This window comes from Monomorium pharaonis, chromosome 2 (assembly GCF_013373865.1).
Source record: "Monomorium pharaonis isolate MP-MQ-018 chromosome 2, ASM1337386v2, whole genome shotgun sequence".
NCBI lineage: Eukaryota > Metazoa > Arthropoda > Insecta > Hymenoptera > Formicidae > Monomorium > Monomorium pharaonis.
The window spans coordinates 1,439,811-1,465,464 of NC_050468.1; the positions used below are offsets into that span (position 1 = coordinate 1,439,811).

Sequence of the window (25,654 nt, forward strand, 5' to 3'; positions counted from 1 at the left end):
CTTTGCCAGCCAATCCCACGTCATCAATATCGACTTCACTCTCTTATCACCAATCATTGTTGACTCGATGCCAGTACCTTATGTGAATGAGGTTAGAAACTTGGGTGTTATCTTTACGTCCAACCTTTCATGGAAGAAGCATGTCCTACACGTCTCGAGGAGTGTCCATCATTCCTTATACAAGCTTAAATTTAACAAAAACTCACTCCCGACCAAGCTACGCATCAAACTAGTCAATACTCTCATCCAACCACACATTGATTATTGTTGCTTAGTTTATCACGGGCTGAGTAATGAGTTGAACACCAAGTTGCAGAGGCTGGTTAACTGTTGCATACGTTTTATTTTTAATCTCAAGCGTGACGAGCATATTACTCCGTTCAGACATAAGCTTGGATGGTTTTCTGTCGAAAACAGAAGGTTATACTTTCTCGGATGCCAGGTTTATCGCATTCTTCAATTGTGCTCCCCTCCTTACTTACATGAACTTTTTATTCCTCTTGATCCTTTAACGAGAAGGTCGGAGCGGCTCGCTTTAACATCACATTGCTTTCACATCCCCCTACATAGAACAACTACCTTTAGAAACTCATTTCAGCTTTCTGCAATCTATTTTTGGCACTCCCTTCCCGACCACATTACATCTGCACCTTCTCTGAACATCTTTAAGAACCTTCTTCACTCTTATCTTTCAGCATCTGAACTTACCTAACTAAGCTTATCTAATCATGCGTCCTCGCTTCTATTCTTTTAGTTCCTTCTCACTATCGCGACATTACATTTTCTTTGTATACAATTACTACCTGTAACATGTGATGTCCATCACCTTAACTCACGTTTGATTTTCATATTTCGATACTGCTTGCGATTTGTTAATTTTTGTTGATATTTATTAATTTTTGTTAATTTTTGTCAATTTTTGTTAATTCTTGCTAATTTTGCGTCTTGTTATTTTTTGTTTTGGTTCAGGCGATTGTTGTATGCGAATTGGTTTATACATTTCTTTGAATCTTCCTGCTGCTGGTAATAACCATCTGTTGCTATTCGTCTATATGCCTGCTTAAAAATCGATTAGGATACTATTATTTACTTAATGTAGTTAAGGATAACACTAATCCTGTTACATCGATACTGTTATTCTGTTACTTAATGCTATGTCATATGCCACGCTTACTTAGTACTACGCACCGCTTTTTATAGACTACTCACTTTATGATGTATATTGCATCACCTGCATAGTGTATTTTTGCCCTGTAGCTTTGTTATCCAAATATCAAATTTGCAATTTTTACTAACAATTAATATCTCACTTTGCAGGGCAGAGCAATGCTTTTCCTGCCAGATTCTTTCATTTCGTACCAAAACGGGTCAAATGAGCATAATTTTATCAATATTTGAAACGCAACTCTTAAATTAAGAAAGAATTATTCAACAATGTAATCAATATAAAATTATAACCAATAAATAACTTGAGACTATAACTTTTTAATGCGTCTTGATTACACAGAGTGATCTCTAGTTTTTAAACGTTTATATCCAACACAAAATCTGGCTCAAAATCTTTCCCCTGAGAGCGAATGTTTAAAAGAGTGTCGAATTATACCGTTATACCAAGTTTTCGGACGCAATATGAATCTGCTCTCTATTGCTACACTACTAAACTAACTGGTGCAATAAATTAAAGTGAGATACAAGTATATTTTTTTACTTTAACTTATTGCACTAGTTTAGCAAAGCAACAAACCTTATACGCTTCATGGGATAGTAGCGCGGCTATAACACAGAAGTGTCTGCGCCAACCACATATTATGCCGATTATGCGGGATGCGTGACATATTCGAAACGCATAGTACAACTATCATGACATTAGTTCTGTTATTGTCGAAGTATTATTAAGTCAAAATAATAAAAAGAAAAACGACAAAAAATTTAAATTAAGAATATAAAAATATTGCGTAAAAATAAATTACCAAAATCGAAAAAATATACCAAAAAACCGCAAAACAAAAATAATTTAATGGCTTCTGCTCATGCTATTCCGATGCTGTAAATTTAACCGAACCCGGTTGCAGTATACGCTTTCGGTCCAGCTAAAAAACCGGTTATGAACCGGTTATCGGTTTCGGTACGATCCGGGTCTCTGATAAGAAACACTTTTGACCGTTCCCTTATAAATCTGTACACTAGCCAATTATTAAGAAGTAGTTAATTAGGAATTTAAATTCAGTTGGTTTGCATTTAATTTTGTTTTATTTTAGAAGTTTATTTTAGAAGCAGCATGAGGAGTATTGAAAAAAGACGAAGAACATTGCGACCTATAGAACTCTCTTTCTTTAGAACAATTGTGCTTGTTTCAACCTGCTCTTTCGAACATCTTGAAGTAACATTGCTAAAAGCGCCTTAAGAAGTTTGAATCTGCTTTTTGAACCGCCTTTCTCATCGGTTTCTGACCGTGGTCTTTCCGTGAAACGGAGAACAAATTCTGAAGAAAAGGACAAGAAGTTCTTTAAGCGGTTTCACGGAAGTTATTCCTTCTTTTATCCCGAAAAATGAAAAAAAAAGTGCTCAACACTTGTTACAGAGAAGAAAAGAGATTTTAACTGAAGGAAAAACACGGGCAGCAAAAAGCAAAGCTCCGTCATTGGAGTCTCTGCGCAAGAGCTTGACCAGTTCTATAAGCAGGAGACCCTGAGGAGCATCTATACAGAAGATTATTGAAGGCGGATTGACTTCAGAAAGGAACGCTTGGCTCAGTAATCCATAGCTCGAGGTAGAGCAACAATCCTAAAGGAGCGTCTTGGGAGTGAAGTGCGGTAGACTAGCTTTCAAATTGTCGGGACGATATTGAAGAAACTATATTGCGCACATCGTCTCATATATTCTCTGATCGTAGGTCGACTGACTGATCGATATTATTGATTAATCGTTTAGATTGTAGCCGAGAAAAATTAATAAAACGCAGAAAATTGCTGGCCTCGTTCTAAAAAAGACCTGTCGCTCGTTCTCTCTAATAACACACGCACACAAAAAAAGTGGTTGGTCCGGCGGATTAGACTAGTCTATCCTTATGTATTTTGACCCGCTGAATCCAAATTCAATGTCAGAATTGCTGCATTGACTCATTTTTTCCTAACCTTAGAAGAAAAATTTTTTAAATCTTGGTCCGGCGGACCAGACTAGTTTATTTTTATGTATTTTGACCCGCTGAATCCAAATTTAAGGTCAAAATTGCTAAATTGGCTCATTTTTTCCTAACCGAGCGAACAAAGGCAACACCACTAAGGCTATGAACGTGGAAGATTACAAAAAAAGATGTTCTACTTACTCTTAGACTTTAACACCTACATTGAAGTGAAGAAAAATCCATTGAGAACTTTAATCAAGAACCTACAGGAGGTTTTGGCGAAAAATGGAAAAAAGAGAAATAAATATTGGAACAGGACTACAGAGGTTTGCTGACCACTGATGGCGTTCTCCGAGAGCGTATGATTGAGTGGCATCCATTTGCCCACGTCAATATTAGCCACGCGTCACTATTGACCACCTCATTATTGGCCACGTCAATAATGGCCACACGTAATATTACTCACGTCAATATTGGCCACCTCATTATTGGCCACGTAAATAATGATCAAGCGTAATTTTGCCCACGTCAATATTGGCCACGATTTTTTGTTCGTGTTTTAATGCCTTAACTTTTGTCAAATATATTTAATTTTATACATTGAAAATAGTCTAATACGAGACCGAAACGTCTGTTAAAAGTATTTTTAATAAATTATAATGCGACATGAACCTTGTCGCTGCTCCTTGCCCTGTATTCCTTATTTTGTGATTTTTTTCAATCATTTGAGTCTTTCTACTCTATTATTGTATAATGTTATATTCAAATAATATATAAAATTATTTGTAATAATTAGTAATAATCAGAGTTGCAAAATATTTTAATTATTAATTAATAATTAAATAATTAAATTAAAAATTTTTAATTAAATTTTATTTAATTGAGAATTAAAATTTTAATTTTAATTACAACAAAATTTAATAAAGAATTAAATATTAATTTTTATTTACAAAAAAATTTTATTAAAAATTAAAATTTAATTTTCAATTACAACAAAATTTTATTGAGAATTGAAATTTAATTTTTAATTAAAATAAATATAATTGAGAATTAAAACTTAATTCTCAGTTACAATAAATTTAATTAAAAATTAAAATTTAATGTTTAATTAAAAGAATAAATTGATTACTAAAATGTAATTTTTAATTAAATAAAATTTAGTTGATTTTTAAATTCTAATTTTTAATCAAATTATATCTCTCAAAAAATGAAATTTTAATTTTTAATGAAATTAGATTAGATAAAGAATTATATTATAATTCTCTTTTCCGGGCAGCCAATGACAGTGTCTAAATGATGCGCTCAGAAGTTTTTCATGTCCAAATGTAAAAAAAAGTCAACTGCTGAAGCTACATGTTTCGGCTAGCTGATGATGATGTACGTGTAACGCGTTTAAAGTGATAATAGTAAAGTTTTTTCAATGTTATTATCTGTTGGAGTAAAACTCAGCATTTTCAATTCGCGCGAGAGCGCTGCGCTTTGCGGCACTACGAGCATGTTGTACGGTAGTATGTAGTAGAGTTGTACGTCCGGTAGATGGACTTACTGGCGGGTAGCGACCCACCGTGCGTGCGTCCGTGCGTGAGAGTACTCACTCTCGCTCGCTCGACTATAAGAATAAGACGTTTGTTACTGTGTTCTTTTATTCAATAAACCTTAACAGGTTATGGGCCCAGGCTACATAATTAAGAAGTGAACAGACAGTAGCGAGTGAATAATGGAGATGACGTACTTGAAAGTTGAGAAGCTTCGTGACAAGGACAATTGGCATCAATGGCGGTTTGTGATTCGCACTCTTCTAGAGGAAGATTAGGATACATTGAATGTATGTAAGGGCAGACTCGTTCGCCCTGGCACCGATGACCAAGATGCAGCGAGCAAACTAAGAAAATTCGAGAAAGCAGACAAAGCTGCTCGAAAATTGATCGTCACGACAGTCGAAAGGAAGCCGTTGAATTTGCTGTTGAACTGCACTACAGCAAAGAAAATGTGGACGAAGTTATCTTCCGTGTATGATTTAAAATCAGACGAAAATTTATCGCTTGTTCAAAAGCAGTTTTTTGAGTTAAAGTGGGACTACAGTGAAAATGTTGCGCATAATTTATCAAAACTTGAACAGTTGGCGACAAAAATGAAGAGCCTTGGTGGTGAGATTCCGAACTCGATGATCTTGACACGTGCACTCTCGATTCTTCCACAAAAGTTTAATCACTTTCACAGTACATGGGATTCTGAAAATGATACGAAGAAGACTTTCGAAAATTTGACGATGCGATTGATGAATGAGGAGGTTCGGCTGCAAAAGCAAGAAAATTCCGAGGAGACGACGGTTGCTCTACTCTCAATGTCAAATTCGCGAAACAAGTTTTCAAAGAATAAGTCGAGACAAAAAACACAGTCGGCAAAAAAAAGGACGTCGTGTGTTTTCTATGCGGAAAGCAAGGCCATGTAAAAAAGGACTGTACGGGCTGTTATTCTTGTGGATCGAAGGGGCATATAAGAAGAAATTGTTTAAAACAAAGCGAAAAGACAGGAACGCGGAAAGAAGCAAATTCTGTAGAACAAGGAGGCGCAACGACCAGGCAGGCGTTTTTCGGAAGCAGTGGCACGGCGGTAAACGATTCCTGGATTATCGACTCAGGCGCATCAGATCACATGACGCGACGACGTGACTGGTTTAGTTATCTTGAAGAATATGAAAAACCACTGATGGTAAAAGTTGCAAACGGTGAAGAAATTCCAGCCTACGGGAGAGGTAACATTGAAACTCTTGTAAATGAACAATGGATTCCGGGTATTATTGAAAACGTTTTGTATGTACCGTGCTTAAAGCAAAATTTTCTGTAAAAGTCGCAGCCAAGAAAGGCGTAGATTTTTCACTTACGGATTGTGGCTCATGTTTTGTTTTAACTCGTGACAAAAAGGTTATAATAGCGACGGGCTCAGATAACGGTGATTTATATAAAATCGATCTGCGTGTTTTGATTCCAAAAGAATGTCATATTACAAGCAGTGTTAGTACTATAGAATCAAATACTAATAAAACGGATACTTTGCAGTTATGGCACAAGAGACTTTGTCATCAGGACAAAAGACATGTTAAAACTTTTTTAAAAAACATGGGTATTAATGTTTTAGTTGTAGATGATTTTTGTGACGGCTGTGCGTATGGTAAGCATCATAGGCTAAGTTTTCATATTAGAGTTGAACGCGCGACAAAAGTTCGAGAAGTTATACACACTGATGTGTGTGATCCTATGCAGCAGGAGTCACTCGGTGGTAAGCGATACTCATTAATTTTTAAGGATGAATTTTCGGGCTTTAGAAAAATTTATTTTTTGCGTGAAAAGTCAGAAGTCTTTGAAAAGCTTAAGATGTTTCGTAAAGAGCTCGAAAATCAGTTCAGTGAGAGTATAAGAGAAATTCATAGCGATAAAGAACGGCGGTAAAGAATATATAAATAAAATTGTTAACAGTTTCTTAAGTAATAAAGGTATAAAACACAGTGTGAATGCTCCTTATACTCCACAGCAGAACGATGTTGCAGAGCGGGACAACAGAATTATTGTTGAAGCTGCACGTTCGATGATATATGCAAAACCTGATTTACCTTTGTCTTTGTGGGCGGAAGCCATGAATACAGTGGTGTATGTTATTAATAGAACAGGTCCTACTAAACAACCGGGAAGAACTCCGTATGAATTATGATTCGGTAAGACAGCTAATATAAGTAATTTGAAAATTTTTGGAACGGAATGTTTTGTTCATATACCAAGTGAGAAACGTAGAAAACTCGATGAAAAGGCAGAAAAAGGATTCGTAGTTGGTTACATTGAGGACTGCAAGGGTTATCGAGTATACATACCAAACTTGAAAGATGTAGTTGTAAGTTGTGATGTTTTGTTCAAACAAGAAAAAGTAGTTCCTCAAGGTCAAGTCGAAGTAAAAAGCGAGGAAGAGCAAGATAATACATACGATTCTGGGATTCTTTCTGATAAAGATTTAGAAAAGAAGGTCGAAAAAGAAAATGGGGTACAATGTGATTGTGAAACAAAACCTATGCAGTCTTCAGGTGACAGCTCGAATACTAGACAGTTGAGAGATAGAAATAAAATTAAACGAACAGAGTTGTATGGTAATCCAGTTACGTATTTTACTGAGGTACTGCCTGAAAATTACAGCGAGGCTATAAATTCAAATGACAAGCGTAATTGGGAAACAGCTATGCATGACGAAATAAATTCGTTACTTGAAAATAAAACGTGGACACTCATAGAAAAACCAAAAGCGCAAAAGATTTTGAAGAGTCGTTGGGTTTTTACAATTAATACAATTAGGTTTTACAAATCCTGACGGTACGAAGAAACATAAAGCTCGATTAGTTATAAAGGGTTATTCCCAGACGAAGGGGATAGATTATAAAAAAACATTTAGCCCTGTAGTACGTTTTAACACGGTGAGAACTTTATTAAGTGTAGCGGCTCGCGACGGCTTAAATCTTGCCCAGTTTGACATTAAAACTGCCTTTTTGTATGGATCTTTAAAGGAGAATATATATATGTATCAACCTGAAAGTTTTAATGACGGTACAACACGCGTATGCAAACTATTGAAAAGTTTATACAGGTTAAAGCAAGCACCAAGGTGTTGGATACAGCATTTTACAAGCATCTTAAAATCTTTTGGTTTTTCAAGGAGTACACCGGATCCTTGTTTTGATATTTTTAAAAATAAACTTGGTAAAATATCATTAGCTTTTTATGTAGACGATGGACTCTTGGCCGCAACCAATGAGTTACTCATAGAAGATTTTTTTCTTAAGCTGAGAAAGCCATTTAAAATAATGGAAACGAAAAATGTAACAAGTTTCCTTGGAGTGGAAATAATTAAGTTACCTGATGGGTCTATTTTTATTAATCAAGGAAAATTCATTGGAAAAATCTTGGAGAAATTTAATATGAATGATGCTAATGTCGTTTCCACTCCAATCGATACTGGTTGGGACTTATCCAGTCCATGTAAAATAAAAAAGGAAATTCCGTATCGAGAAGCGGTTGATAACTTGTTGTACGTACAAGTAATTAGCAGACCAGATATTAGTTTTGCGGTTAATATTGCTTCTAGAACACTAGAAAGTCCTAGTGTAGCACATTGGTTTCTTGTAGCGAATTATGAGATACCTAAAAGGTACTGCGGATTTAGGCTTATTGTATTGCAAAAATGGAGATTTTGAGGCATATAGCGACGCAGATTTTGCAGATGATCGAGAGACTCGAAGATCGACGTCCCGTATTTTATGTAAAAATGCAAATGCGGCAATTGTTTGGCAAAGCAAACGACAGCAATGTCTCTCTGTCCACAACAGAATCAGAATATGTTAGTGCTGCTTCAGCTATTAAAGAGATAATTTAGTTAAAAGAAATACTAGCCGAGTGTGAAAATTGTAACAGAAACCTTTGTTTGCATATAGACAACATGAGTGCGATAAGATTGATTAAAAAACCTTGAATTTCATCAGAGAAGCAAACATATTGATGTGAAGTTCCATTTTATACGCGACATGTATGAGAAAGGTGTGATTGATGTAAAGCATGTTAGTAGTAATAAGCAAATCGCAGATATCTTTACTAAGGCTCTAGCGAAACCGAGATTTATAGATTTAAGATGCAAATTAGGCTTACAAGGAAACCTCGCGAACCCGAAAATTCTGATTTTAATAAAACTTGGCATAAATGTAGAGGGGGTAAATACATGAATTTAGAAATTTCTAGTTGGTGCTTATAAACGGTTTGAAGGTGTGAAACCATCCTTTAAAGTTGAGACATTTTTGCGTTTTCTCGATGTATCTCGCAAACTAAACAAAATATAAAAGAATGTTTCATACAAAAGTTTTACAGTATAAATACTTCTATTTAACTATGCTATTTATTTTTTCAAAAAAAAAAATTTTTCTTTAAAAAAAGAATTTTTTTTTGAAAAAATAAATAGCATAGTTAAATAGAAGTATTTATACTGTAAAACTTTTGTATGAAACATTCTTTTATATTTTGTTTAGTTTGCGAGATACATCGAGAAAACGCAAAAATGTCTCAACTTTGAAGGGTGGTTTTACCCCTTCAAGCCGTTTTTAAACCAAAATAGAGAATTTCTAAATTAAAGTATGTTCGCGATTCGCACACGCGCGGCGGGAGCGAATTTGCTGGTGTCGGTGAGAGTATCGCAAAAGTCAGGAAACAGGCAGGGGGAGTAGACACATTAAATCACTACACGTTTCTCCAATAGTAACATAGTTGTAATTCAACACTCACTTCTCATTATTACAATTAAACAGTACAGAGGCTCCGATTGTGCGGGAGCTGCGACTCTCGACTACGCGCGACAAGACGAGACTGCCGCGAGATTTGTGAGATCGAGCCGCAAAAGACATCCCTAATCGATCACGCGAAAACGGAAAGATGCGGAGCATTGCAGACTCCTGTGCGGATCACCCGAGCTGTCATGGCTTTAGAGAAAGATACACGCGCTCGGTGATGGCTCACACAGAATCGCCTCGTGAACACCACCTGCGAGCAGACGCCATCCAGCAAAGGCGAGCGATCGCGAACAAAGTATTTACCTCCTCTACATTTATACGAAGTTTCATTAAAATCAGAAAATTTTCCGTTTGGTCTTATAAACGGTTTGAAAGAGTGAAATCTTCCAAGGTTGAGACATTTTTATCTTTTCTCGATATATCTTGCAAATAAAACAAAATATAAAACAATGTTTCATACAAAAGTTTTACAGCATAAATACCTCCATTTAAATACGATGTTTTTTTCGAAAAAAGAAAATTTTTTAATTAAAATAAATTTTTAATAAAATTGACTTTTATGTACCCCTACAGCATGAAATATTGCGGCAACGTTGCAGAAATATTATTTTGCAAGATTGGAATATTGCAGAAAATATTGCTGCAATATTGCAGCAATATTCCTATGTCCGCTCCAAAACAATATTGTGCAATATGTCTGCAATATTTCTGCAATATTCCCCGTAAGATTTCTGTAATATTTCAGCAATATTGCTGCAATATTTCTTGTAAGATTGCTGTAATATTTCTGAAACGTTAATGCGCAATATGAAGGAAATGTTGCAGGTGGTTAAATTAATCAAATAATATGTAAGATGTGTATTATACGAAAAACGGAAAATGAATTTATTGTCATACCGTTACGGCACAATAATTAAAAAAATTATTAATTAAAAAAGTAATTAATTAAATTAACATACATCAACGGATATCGAATATCGTTCCATTCTAGATTTAAGTAAGCATTAAAATGAAGCAAGTCCAGAAAATGCCCATCCTGATCAATTTATACGCTAGAATTACACATGCATGTATGGTTCACACATGTTTAATTAATGTATTATATATATGTATAAGTCAGAGTGAACATCTTCTGGACTTGCTTCACTCAATCTAGTATGGGACGCAACGCTGTCGTGATTACAGAATTTGTTGCACATCTATGTATCTTTTAGCTCTAATCTTACATAAAAATTTAAAATAAAAATATCCTGCTCTATTTTTTTATTTGTCCCTTAAAACTATGTAAAATATTACTTATTGTTAGTTCTAGATTAAGAAATACGGATTATACGGAAATAAATTTTGCACGGTTGCAATATAATATTGCCACAATATTGTGCAATATCTGTTAGGAAATATTACATTTGTAATATTGCTACAATATTGCACAACATCTGCTAAGAAATATTAAATTTGTAATATTGCTGTAATATTGTGCAACATTTGCTAGGGAATATTATATTTGTAATATTGCTACAATATTTCTGCAATATTGGTTATATTATGCACTATTGCAATATTTCTGCAACGTTGCAGCAATATTTCATGCTGTAGGGGTACATAGCATTTATAAAGTAATTATACTATCTTATACTACGTTTTATTTATATTATATATGTGTATATTATGTATGTTATGTATTATCTATGTTATAATACTATACATTTATATTATCTGCATCCCCATCTTTCATTTATAGGCTTTTATTTATTGGTGCAATATGTATAATTTGAAATAAAATAATTAACATATTAAGAACATTCGCAACATTTATGTGTAATATTATGCTTCGCTTAATTAAAAACAATCTAACAAAAAAATCAAGCACGCGTTAGATGTGATACTGATATACTGATCAAGCACACGTTAGACTTGATACTGATGTAAAAATGACGCGTAACATCATTAATAAAGATACCCAACTTTTATTAATACGTAATTTCCATTTCATATATGATACATACCGTGACATGACAAATATAAAACTTGAATGTGAAATATGTGACATAGACAGAATGAACACTGTGTGAAAGCAACGTGACTACTCTAATATTGCGCAGCTGTTAGATAAAAACTAATACAGGGATGCAGATAATGTAATATGCAGATATGTTATATAGTATTATAACATAGATAATATATAACATACATAATATACACATAGATAATATAAATAAAACGTAGTATAAGATAGTATAATCTATATAAATAAAAATGTAAAATGTTTGTTACTCATCTAACAAGGGGACCTTACGGGTCATGGAACACCGATTTTTTTTATACTTATAGGATTTGAAGATCAGTACCCGGACTTCAATTTCCTAAAACAGTACGATGCGCTTCTCAAAAATACTCGAGAAAATCGATTTTGAAGATTTCCGATATCTGTAAGTACAGAAAATTTTAACCTATTGTCAGAGCCGCTCGTAGCCGAGCGCACAGAGCTCTAGTTTCGTAAGCGCGGAGTCGCTGGTTCGATTCTCGCTCTGGCCTCAATTTCTTTTTCATAAGTTAATAAAGTTTTTTTTTTAATCCTATATCTTGACATTTATCAAATTGAAATGCTAATTAATTATTAAATATTTATTCGTTATTTTTTTAATAAACATTTTTTTTTGTAAAAATGTTGAGTTTTAGGAATAGTGTTGGAGTAAAACTCAGCATTTTCAATTCGCGCGAGAGCGCTGCGCTGTGCGGCACTACGAGCATGTTATACGGTAGTATGTAGTAGAGTTGTACGTCCGGTAGATGGACTTACTGGCGGGTAGCGAACCACCGTGCGTGCGTCCGTGCGTGAAAGTACTCACTCTCGCTCGCTTGACTATGAGAATAAGACGTTTGTTACTGTGTTCTTTTATTCAATAAACCTTAACATTATCGTCAATATTGGGTTGAATGGTAAGAATATTGACACAGCCGCGCATCGCGCTACTGTAGTTACTTCTGCCCGGAAAAAATTTTTTTTTAATAATTTATTTAGTTTTGTTAGTAAAAAATTATTAAGTTTGGTAAAAATAAATGTTGCGAATAAAAATTGAATTAATTTTTCATAAATAACACGTGCAAAAATATTGAAATGTTACGTACGGCTTTCAAAAAATGTTTCGGAAAAGTTTAATTAATGTTCCTCATATCAGTATATCATATATCGGAGAATCTACACAGTAACTTATGCAGTAGAACACTGGTGTATTTTTATGAAAACGTTTTCCGAAAACCGCACGTAACATTTCAATAGTTTTGCACGTGTTATAAAAAATTAACTCAATTTTTCTTTGCAACATTTATTCTTACCAAACTTAATAATTTTTTACTAGCAAAACTATAAAAAATAAATTATTAAAAGAAAAGAAACTTTTCTCCCGGTCAGAAGTAACTACAGTGGCGCGGCGCGCGGAGGTTGTGTCACTATTTTTACCATTTATCTCAATATTGACGATAATAACATTGATGTAAAAACTTTACTACTTTAAGCGTTACACGTACATTAGTTAGCAAAACATGTAGCTCCGGCAGTTGACTTTTTTTACATTTGGACATGAAAAATGCCTGAGCGCATCATTTAGACACCGTCATTGGCTACCCGGAAAAGAGAATTATAATCTAATTCTTCATTTAATCTAATAAAATTAAAAAGTAAAATTTAATTTCCTGAGGAATATAATTTTATTGATAATTAGAATTTAATAATAAACTGAATTTCATTTAATTAAAAATTACATTTCAATAATTACTTAAATTTAAATTGAAAATTTCAATTGAGAATTAAATTTCAATTCTCAATTAAATTCATTGTAATTGACAATTAAGTTTTAATTCTCAATTATATATATTTTAATTAAAAATTTAATGAAAATTTTCAATTAAATTTTGTTATAATTAAAAATTAAATTTAAATTCTTGATTAAATAAAGTTTAATTAAAAATTAAATTTTTATTTTTGTTGAATAAAATTAAATTAAAAATTTAATTGAAATTTTTAATTAAATTTTGTTGTAATTAAATATGAAATTTTAATTCTTAATTAAATACAATTTAATTTAATTAAAAATTAAATTTTATTTCTTAAATAAATTTTGTTGTAATTGAAAATTAAATTTTAATTCTCAGTTAAATTCTGTTGTAATTGAAATTTAAATTTTAATTCTTAATTAAATTTTGTTATAAATAAAAATTAAATTTTAATTCTCAATTAAATTTTGTTGTAATTGAAATTTAAATTTTAATTGTCAATTAAATAAAATTTATGTTAAAATTAACTTCTAATTCTTTAATTTCTTTGTAGTTAGTTAAAAGATTTAATTAATTATTTGCAACTCTGGTAATAATTTAACATATTATGTATGATACAATTTTTAATATTTAATATTTATTTAATATTTAATTAATAAATGATAAAATACTTACCAGTTAAGTTCTTGATGAAATGCTCTGAGAACGGCTAATTCTATTGATAACAATAGAAGATTAATTGACACGTAGCTAGCAGAATTATCTGTAATTAAATAAAAATACAATCTCACAATTACATGCAGATAACATGAAGAGTATAAACACTCTCTTGTTTGTAATATTAGTTTGTAATATTTCTTTGGATAATAAATTACCAACTTTTATTCTGACAAGGAAGACAAAAGGATATCTACTTATAAAGGAATCTATGTGACAGAAAGGCATTTCAAGGTATATTGGATATCTCTGCTAAAGGCTTTTACTTTATTTTTTATTCTAAATTTGAATGTTTGTTTATAAAGAAGAGTGACTTCGAATATTAAGGGTGAAATTATAGAATGTCCAGCAGACTAGGCAAAAAAATTCCCTGACTTTTCCATGTTTTCCAGAATCCAAAATTAATTTTTTTTTGATTTTTTAGTATCTTACAAAGGGACACAACCAAGTGTTTTCTTTCGATTTTAATGAGCTTTGGATGTGTTCAAATATAGATAAAGCAAGAAAAACATGTTTTTTTAATATATGCGTTCTCGCGCGTTAATCCTTTGCGGCACAAATTTTTCTATTAATCGAATTTTTATGAAAATTGATATGCAAACGTTTTTTGGATTGCTGATTACGAATTCGCTATCAGATTTCTACGATCTTTCTTCAAATATATTTTCCTTAACTTTTATGAAAATAAATAAATATTAAAAATAACTAGATTAATTGTCTTTTACTAAAAAAAAGTCAACAACAAAATTTTTTTTTTGGTATATAAATTTCCATTAAAAACCGATAAAAAATGACGGATACAATATACGTGAAACGTTATATTGTATCCGTCATTTTGAAAAAGAATCGTCGAAATCAAATGGTACATTCGTAATCAGCGATGCAAAAAATCTCTGTATACTTATTTTTGCGGCTTCATAATCCTTTTTTTATTCTGACATAAATTTTTTGTAAAAAACCACTTTTGTTTATACTTGATTTATTTGTATAACAAAATTAATTGATAATAAAGAAAGTTATACCTTACCAAATACTACTAAGCCTCTTACTGAAATAAAATTACAAGAAAAAATACTAAAATGCAGTATTTGATGTACAAAAAATTAAAAAATTGACTTCAAGATAGGTGCACGATATATCAACTATCATGCCGCAAACGATTGTAACCGTGAATTTTCGAATACTATTGGCTACGGATAGCCGCGGCCAATTCAGGGTTCGGACGGCGGGCTGGTTAAGTGAATGACGGAGGCAAGTGATATATGTTTAACAACTATGATTTATTCAACACTACTATCTAATATGTACAGAGTCCCTATTCTACTATATACAACTTATATCTAAGATCTCGCTATGCGAGGCGCGGGCGATTCGTTGTGGCGACGTGTGCCGCGGTGCGCGTAGAGTCTCGGTGTCGGATTGGCTGCGGCGGCGTACGGCCCGTGTATCGGTCGATCGGTGCGTCGATCGGCGGTAGCGGCCGGTCTTGATGACTGCGGCGCTCGTGGCGGTGCAATTTCGGTGTAGCGGTGCGAGGCGGCGCTCGTATCGGTCGCGGCGGTAGCCGGATTGGCTGCGGTGCTACGGTCGCGGCTGCGCGGTGCGGTGCGGCGCTTCCATTCACCGAGTCGGTCGGTGCGGCGCTACGATTGGTCGCGACGGTGCGCGGCTGTGCGGTGCGGCGCGGAGCTCGGCTCGACAGCCACGGCAATCAGCTGTTGTCGGCGAGAATCATCCCGCGTGGATGATCCTTCGCATCGGCGGTTTCCCCTCACTGCGGGGTCCCCGTGTGCGGTCGGGATCGGTAGCTCAGTGCGCGTACCGGGATCCGGGTAACGAGCGGGGCGGTGGTCTGCCACTCACTGTGTGGCGCGCGGAAGCGCTCAGTGCGCGCTAACAAGGAGAATCGGGTTTGTGGTTATGTTCGGCACTCAATGCGTGCTCTAGAGGCTTAGCTCAATTCGCTAACAGGATCGGTCGGCTCAGTTCGCTAGACCGGGGAGATCTGCTCTCTTATCACCAGCGGAGGGCTTTTATAGCCCCCGTTTGGTGACAAGAGGAGCGGAGATGTGCGGGGAGAAAGATAAGCGGAGGGGACTGCGTGAGGTAACGGCCTCGTATCTTTATGCCTTAACGACGGCGGAGAAACGGCTCGTTACACGATTAAAGAGATAAAATACCTCTTTAAGAAAATTTCTTATCTTTTTTGGGAGCAAATGTCATCGAAAATGTAAGAAATAAAAAATATGTTTTGAACAAAGGTGAATGGTTTTAAGAGTATTTTTAAGTAAAGTTTAAAAATTTCTTTATTTTTTAATATTATTTGTTTGTTACTATATATTGTGATTTCGTAGCTCCGCTGGCACAAAAATTAGCGTCCCTCTCCTGTCACAGACTGCGGGTTTGCGCCGGATGAGGGACTGAATAGTAATCGAAATCTCGCGGTGGATCGCGACTAGCGTCATATAATATATTTTCAGTTTATTTTTGTTTTGATGTAATTAGACATCTTACTGCGGAATTCGGCAGGTCAGCGAAGGAAAGGGAGGGAGGGGGGAGGGAGGGAGGGACGGAGGGAGGGAGGGAGAGAGAGAGAGAGAGAGAGAGAGAGAGAGAGGGGGAAGGAGGGAGGGAGAGAGGGAGGGGGAGGGGGGAGAGGTGAGAGAAAGGAATTTCGCCGGACGAAGTATCGTTGGCCGCAACCTGGGAATCGTCGGAGGGGTGAGATGACCGGACGACAAGCAAAGGAGTACAAAATTACCGGGAGGAATTTAAGTATCGACGGGCCGAAAATCGACACCCGCGTCGTTGATGAAAAAACTCGCTTTTTTAGAGACAGATTTCCGGTGGACGAGGCTGGATCGCCGGCCCTGATGCCAGATTTGTTTAAAAGAAGGGAGCGACGTAAGACATCACGGGGTGAATCGGAGAAGACCAACGAGAAAAACTGTTTTAACAGAGGATCCATCGGGCGCCCGACAGGATTCAGACGCGCATCCCTGTAATTTGCGTGCCTTACAATCATACACGGTCTGTCCCAAAAGTCCCCGAATTGTCGTATAAAAGTGCAACCAGTGATTACCAATTCAATGTCTTTATACTGTTTAACGGATGAATAATTTTACCGTGTATAAACAACATTTCACATTTAACACTTTATATGTAACAAATTCATATCGATAAGTCATAAGTTTTCTTTTCCTTGTCACACAATATTTTTAAATAAAGACTGATACACATTTAAGACGTTTGAAACTAAAATAAAGTTGGTGCAATAAGACGTTAGCAACACATAGACTTCGAAGCATTCCACTGTTGATTAATTAATACTCCACATTATCATGGTATCAGATTGATACCACTATGATTTATCGATTGCAATTATTGACAGGTTTACACTTAATGCTTTTCAAAAAACATAATCTTGACTTGTTCTGTTGACATTGAGTCTCCGCGTCGGGTTACGTGCGTTGTGTAAACGTATTTTCTTCTTCGAATAATTTTTGGTCACTGAATAATTAACCGATAGTAATTAATAAAAACGAATGCATAGATTTGTTCGTGTGTGAGTATAAATCTGTAAAAGCATGTGTCTGATACATGATACATTTTGTAAAAGAAATTTTTGACTGATTACTGTAATTGCATAATCTGTAATTACTGTAATCTGAATTGTTTCTTAATAAAAATAAGCCGCGGAATGATTACTTGGTAGTCATTAATAATAATAAACCGATAGATTTACAAATCACTCGATCAAGTGCGTGAATAAATTCGATGCATATTGTGTGACATGAAAAAGAAAACTTATGACTCACAACACTTGTCAGTATAAATTTAGGTAATTATTCAGTTTAGGGAAGGCAGCTCCGATGACCTTGACCTTGACATATGTTATCAAAGTCACCCTCCTGAGTGACCTCAGAAAGATTTTTGCCGTCACTCGTGATTCGTTAAAAAGTTGTTAACAAAAAAAGTTTACGATACAACACATAAATACGACACGTAATTATTCAGTATAGGAGTACATCACATGGTTTTGCGACTTTCCACGCGTAGCGAGGCCCATCCTCCCCTGCTTACAAAGCGAAACGACGTCCACGCCTGTACACTGCCCGTCAATGAATCGCAGGGTCTTGCAGAAACCCCGACTTACCGACCTGATTTACCCGAAGGGTAAATGGTAACAATGAACGCGCGCGCACTTTGGAAAGGTGCACATCAAAAGAGATGCATTAGCAAAAACGTTGAATAATTAAAAAACGGAATAAATAACTAATTATTTGATTTGCAATCTTTTTTAATTTTAAAAATGTGGATTATATTATAACATTTGATTATTTGTATAAATATGTATTTCGTAACATGTATTTCGAATTATAGATCTATCTAGGTAAATATAAATAACAATATATGGAAAGAAAAACACACAAGGTAATGGGAAAGAATTATTTTATTTATCACAGTTAAAATTATTAACGTTTATTAAAAATATTGAATTGATGGAGTGAATCTTTGTTGAAAATTTTGATGGTTCTGAAAAGAACCGTTTAAAAAATATTTAATAATCGGTCCAATATCCCTCTCGTGCAATGACTTGTTGCAATCGATTTTGTATCGAGCCGTTAAGGTTTTGAAAATATTGAGGCTTATGTCGTAAGCCTTCCCATACATTTCTCGCGTGCGCAATCAGATTTTCTTTGGTTCTTTCATGACCACAATCCCATGAATTTGCTATTGTTCCCCAAACATTTTCAATTAAATTAAGATCCGGGGATTTAGGTGGCTAATCGAGGACTTCAATTTCCGGATGTTGAGCAAACCATTCTTTTACCACGCGAGAAGTATGAACTGCGCTATTATCCTGTACTAATCGAAATGTCGGCATATCTTCCACGGTATATATTCTTCGAACGCTGGGAAACAACACGTTCTCCAAAATATCTATGTATTCATAGGCATTCATATGCGACGATACTTCGACTAGTTCTCCAGGACAATGTGCACTTATCCATCCCCACATAGCAGAAGTGATACGTCCACTCCGCTCGTGAGGGACTACATATTTCGGATCAAAACGACGGTTTTCAGGCCTCCACACGTGTAAGCGTCGATCATGCGCCGAACAAAATACCTTTTATAAAAAAAATTATAATCAGCACTAATATCTAGCTGCAGACCATTTAAACCTTTTCAATCTTATCGATATATTTAAATATTTATTAGTCTAAGAATTTATTAAAAATACTTTTTCGTCCGTCCATATTGTTCGTTCCCAATCTTCCTCTGAAGCCGTGTTCATTTGATGCAGTGCAAAAGCGACACGGTTATCGTGATGATTCCTCGTTAAAGCAATTTTACGTGCATTTTACATGATAACAATGCACGTTCGCTTCGTGTAAGCGTCTTTGCGCCGTTCTGTCAGTGTTACAAGGATGAAAAACAAAATGCAATCGGTAATTCCTTTGTTTTTTCTCTCTCGTCTCGTGCAACAATGGCAGACAACTTGCATATATAACTTGCACGAAGAATATATACCGTGGAAGATATGCCGACATTTCGATTAGTACAGGATAATAGCGCAGTTCATACTTCTCGCGTGGTAAAAGAATGGTTTGCTCAACATCCGGAAATTGAAGTCCTCGATTGGCCACCTAAATCCCCGGATCTTAATTTAATTGAAAATGTTTGGGGAACAATAGCAAATTCATGGGATTGTGGTCATGAAAGAACCAAAGAAAATCTGATTGCGCACGCGAGAAATGTATGGGAAGGCTTACGACATAAGCCTCAATATTTTCAAAACCTTAACGGCTCGATACAAAATCGATTGCAACAAGTCATTGCACGAGAGGGATATTGGACCGATTATTAAATATTTTTTAAACGGTTCTTTTCAGAACCATCAAAATTTTCAACAAAGATTCACTCCATCAATTCAATATTTTTAATAAACGTTAATAATTTTAACTGTGATAAATAAAATAATTCTTTCCCATTACCTTGTGTGTTTTTCTTTCCATATATTGTTATTTATATTTACCTAGATAGATCTATAATTCGAAATACATGTTACGAAATACATATTTATACAAATAATCAAATGTTATAATATAATCCACATTTTTAAAATTAAAAAAGATTGCAAATCAAATAATTAGTTATTTATTCCGTTTTTTAATTATTCAACGTTTTTGCTAATGCATCTCTTTTGATGTGCACCTTTCCAAAGTGCGCGCGCGTTCATTGTTACCATTTACCCTTCGGGTAAATCAGGTCGGTAAGTCGGGGTTTCTGCAAGACCCTGCGATTCACTGACGGGCAGTGTACTTTACCACAAGGGTTTACGACTTTAGATGTAAAATTGTGGCCAAATAGCGAATTAAAAATGTTTGGGTTAACCTAGAAAAAAATACGGGGAGAGGCTCCACCCCTCCCCCGCCCACACGTTCTTTGCATCACACTTTGCATATGGATTAGCAAACATGCAAATCACGCATTTCATATATAGTATTATTAAATGATATAAAATATATATACTTAAAAAATTAAGTACAGGAGTACATACTCAAAATATTAAACGTCAACTGCAAAGTGTGGTGTAGAGAACGTGTGGGCGGGGGAGGGGCTCCGTCCCTTCCCCTGCACCCCTCCCCGTATTTTTTCCTAACCTAACCTAACCTTGCAGCCGCCTGCTGTTATCGGCGTTGCACCGATCCGAGATCTGTCTGTGAAGGTGACAAGGATGGAGACGACCACATCGAGAGAGCCCGATAGCCGAGCGGACGAAGGACTCCGCTCCGCTATCCGATCCGGAGAACGGCACCTAGAGGAACGACACCGACGCCGATATCCGACGGCTCACCGAGAAACAAAGGAGCATCCGGGGACGAAGTGACATCGGCGCAGCATACATTAACACCGATTGCGAGAGCGTCGGGAAGCGAGCCGACGACGTATGAGTCAACCCGTGAGAACATCGGGGAACACGAAGACGACATACCACCCGCGTCACAGTACGTGACACTGTGAACAAAGAGACTGAAACGTTCGCGTTAATAATTAAGCGAAACAGAGATTATTTTATGTTATTTTTATATGTATCATTTTATATAAAGTTTATTTTGTAAGCCGTATAAAACCGAGCCCGTAAGACATCCGAGAAAGAGAGCCGGAATGCATGTGCGAGAACGAATGATACAGAGCGAGTGAGATTCGCGAATTTAATAAGTTAATTTGTTAATTAAGAAGCGCATAAAACCGCGTATACGAGCGAGCGCAAAAAATTGTGTTAATTAAATAAAAAGACGTATGTTACATATATATTCATTTATTTCGTTATATATATTCAAGTAAATATTCGTGATTGTAATAAAATACAGGTATTAAGATCTAACTTAGCCGAACGCGAGCCAAGGAGGACCCCTGTAGGATAGGCAACCGACTAGCAGCCAAAGTGACAGGTATAGGTTAGGGCGCCCAGGAACGAGACTCGCGAGACCGCTACTATGTACACGAGACGTATCTCAGAGCAGATAACCATCGAGATACCCGATTTCATTGCCCTGTATTTAAGAATACAGTGGTTAGATATTAATTATCACATTTTCATTATAATTACAATTTCGAAACAGCCGAATAATGTAGCGATGGTTATCTGGGAAGTTTACGATTCAACCGCAGCTTAGGCGGAATAATTATAATTTGTTTGGCTTGTCATTTCATTATTTGTAATTATTTTTGTTAATTTCAAGCACAAGGCCGAATTCATAGGGGCTCAGGTGAATTTTAGGTTATTCGATAAAGGCGTATAATGGGCAATATCCCAGCGCCGAATTAATTATTTTAATTATAGATTTGAGTTTTGAACGCTGGAAAATACAGCGGAAATAGATTCGAAGAAATTTAGCCCTTAAGGCAACCTCGAACATACCTGAGGCTTTATGTCAAGCCTACAAACTGACCATAAGTCAGTAAGCACCATGGCAGCGTATCGCGCATGCGACCTCATGGTGTGCGAGCGAAACGGATAGAGAGTGCAAGTGAGATAACCTCTCGACGTTCGCCGATTGGCGGAGACGCATGAGATAGCAACTAATTAACCAATCGGGGAACGCCGTGGAGGGGAGTGCATGGAAAGCAAGGGGCTCTGCGTGCGAACGTAAGAAAAGTCTGCATCGACACCACAGAGAGGACGGACGTGCGAGAATCCGTTCTCCCGCGCGATTCAGGATCGCCTAACGATCCAATTAAGTGCGTTAGGCAAAATCGGGCGCGACGTAATCGTGATCGCGAAACAACCCGCGAGCCTTTGCCAGCAGGCTATTCCGCGTTATAATAAATCGCGAGCGCGTTAAATATCGCGACGTCGAGGTACGTTGTGCGAGAGGCGTACCAAGACAAAAGAATCGCGACACACGTGTATGGCTTAGTTTACATCGTCAAAACCTTAGTACGCGTATTAAGTTTGGTGCGCACCAAAGCCTTAGTACGGGCGCGTTTACATCGAATGTACTAAGCATGTACTGTGAAAAATATAATACAAATTTAATTCATGTTGATATCTCCTACTAAGACATTTTCACACCGGTTTTTAGATTTTAGCACTGAGGTTATGCTCAATTGCTAAATTCTCTCTAAAATGCGTTTTATGCGTTTACATCGACATTTGTATCACTTAATACGCGTATCAGTTTAGTACGATACTCCTACTTGATACGCTCGTACCAAATTGATCCGGCAGCGTTTACATCGTGCGTACTAAATATTTAGTACGAATTTGATACGAATATGGTACCTGATACGCGTATCAAATGCACGATGTAAACTAAGCCTATGTGATAACAAGAGTCGCTGCGCGAATGTGTGTGAATGCGAAATTTGTTAAATAAAGTTTGGTGATACACGTGAAAGCCTATAAGTTATTCGTGCGACCCTGAAATCCATCCCGGGCAAGTCTAGCATTTTGGCGGGAGATTGCATCATCCCACGCGACACGCAGGAGGGCTTCCCGAGGGATAATTACAACGAGAGGGACCTCAGACAAGCACAGGACGACGACTCGAGCGAGGACATCCCCGATTTACAGCCCGTGAGGCAGATTACAGCATCCGGCCGAAGGATGCATAAGGCCGAGACCACACCCTGGCGGCGGGGCAAATCACCGACCTGGCGACCGTATAAGTAAGAAATCTTTAGCTAACGTTAAGTTTTCCGGGATTTAATAATTCCGTAGCTGAGTTCGGTCACAACCTAACCTAAACATTTTTAATTCGCTATCTGATCACAATTTTAAATTTAAAGTCGCAAACCCTTGTAGTAAAGTATACTTTACTACAAGAGTTGTAGTAAAGCCAAATTTGCGACGTTTTTTTTCTTTGCGTCTACAACTTCGCCGTGCTTCTCAACAAAAGGGTTGGGCGCCAGGCGCGTAATCCGCGCCGCACAAAACTCGCAATACTCTCGGTACTTCGCACGACGGCCGAATGCCGGCTAGCCCGCCTCCACACGAAATGGCAGAGGGGCGAGGTTCTTTCTCGGTACGCGGACTAGGAGAGGAGAGGTCTCGCGTGAATAACTAGATCGACTGAATAAATATAATAAGCATGTATTGAAGTTAGAATGGCAACAACGTTGTCATCGATTACAATCTAATCGTTATACATGACTGCCTGGCTGTAGCGTACTTGGCTCAACATTCACAATAGCTCAAAGCTTACTCTGCACCGACTACAATCTACGTTCAATATGACGGCACACGACGTTAACAATACTTAATAGGCGATGAACGGGATAGGCCGCTACGTAACTTGCGCCTTCCGTACAGAAATTCTCATCTGCGGAAGCCCGCCTCGGTACTGTGCAACCGGCTCACACTCTCGGTATGCGGCAGATGAATCCCGGCGAATATTACTTTACGCGCTATCCCGTCGCGAGACTTTACTTCTTACGCAAATACAAAGATCGACTGTCGGCTCGACATACCCTCTGAGAGAGGAGACAATAGGCGCAATAACTAATCTATACGAGGCGGAGATCGACACGGTCCTGCTACGCGGTGACTCGACTCTCGGTATCCCGAGAATAATAGATTCGCCCACCGAACGCTCGGTAGGGTAATTATTTCTCACTAAAGGCGGGGCCGGCTGTCTTCGCTCTTACCGCGTGGTCGAAGTGGTGGCCTTACAAGCAGGGTTGCGTCGTCGATAGCCGTGGAACCGCTCTCGTTGCTATCTCGCCGAACAGCCTGTACGTACAGGCGTGGACGTCGTTTCGCTCTATAAGCAGGGGGGGGGATAGACCTCGCTACGCGTGGAAAGTCGCAAAACCATGTGATGTACTCCTATACTGAATAATTGTGTGTTATATTTATGAAACTTGTTTTGTTAATAACTTTTTAACGAATCACGAGAGACGGCTAAAATCTTTCGAAGGTCACTCAGAAGGGTAACGTTAATAACATATGTCAAGGTCAAGGTCATCGGAGCTGCCTTCCCTAAACTGAATAATTATCTAAATTTGTTACGTGTGAAGTATTTTGTATGTCTTTCGTGATTTGGTAACTATTTTATTTAACAATTCAAAAAATAAGTTTTAAATAAAATTTTCGTAAAAGAAAAATTATCTCAGAATTAATTCAACAATGTGTCATTGCAAGAACATCTGGGTCGTTCTGAATTACTCTGTATACATTTAAATTAGCTTAGCTTATGATTTCAACTATTACTCTATGTAAGCGCCTGTCAACACTCAGTCAATACTCACACTTCGCACGCACATACACGCGCCTTCTGCCAAGACTTTCGTTTCCTTTTGCATTATGTTCAAAAAGATAATAATAAACGCAGTGAGAGAAACGACAAAATAAAACAAAAAAAATAAAATTAAAACAACAAAAAATTGCTTAAAGCTCTTATTGCTTTATTTTACTTTTCTACCCTTCCTACCCTTTCTCTCTCTCTCTCTCTCTCTCTCTCTCTCTCTCTCTCTCTCTCTCTCTGCTGCGTGATGGACGTGTCAAAGATCGCTCCGCAAATGCAGTTAATTTAAAGGATTAAGAAGTAAAAGAAAATTATAAAAAGGTGTCGTAGCTGTAAGAATACGCATAAGGACTAAATAGGACCAAAGTTTTCTAGCGAAAGTGCGTGGATCTATGTGGAAAATCAGTGTATTTTCCATGCGGGCCATACATGTCGCGACAGGTAGACATTTATAGTGACGTGTATAAGTTACGTACGTGAGTGGGCGCCCATATCGATAGGATCGGCATCAGCCGATACCTACTAATATGGTCGATGAATATGCGGAATATAGATGTGCCGCATGTAAGAAGGAAATAAAAAGTCAGGTCGTGACATGTAAATCATGTGTCAAACTTTTTTTCCATCCAGGATGTGCAAGTAAACATAAGGTATATGACAGAAATCGAGAATATGTGTCTTGTCCTGGCCCATACGAGAAGTTCACAGTAGACAGTGAAAAAGATATAGATGTGAAAAAAACACCAATACAGACGGGAAGCGGAAGAGAAAGACTAAGTTCTACGGGATCGACGGGAAGTGGCGGAAGCAGAGCGATAGGAGTCAACGTGGGCATGGATACGAAAATTGATTGGCTAGTAAGAACTATGAGAGAGATGAAAGATGAAATGGCATGCGAGAAATAAAAATGCTAATTAAGGAAACAGTGCAAGAGGAAATAAAAGCTATTAAACAAGAAATGGAAGA

General features: G+C 36.7%; 1 protein-coding gene across 7 annotated transcripts in view; it reads right to left on the bottom strand.

Annotated features, from left to right (window-relative positions):
- The window catches only part of LOC105832304, a 591,095-nt gene that overhangs the window by 90,559 nt on the left and 474,882 nt on the right, over positions 1 to 25,654 (bottom strand). For all 7 annotated transcript variants that reach the window (XR_004962205.1, XR_004962207.1, XR_004962208.1 and 4 more), the window contains one exon: positions 13,887 to 13,974. Coding sequence is in view for 3 of the 7 variants with exons in the window: in XM_036282909.1 (XP_036138802.1) it covers positions 13,887 to 13,974 (88 nt within the window). In the remaining 4 variants the exon portion in view is untranslated. The remainder of the gene's footprint in view (positions 1 to 13,886; positions 13,975 to 25,654) is intronic.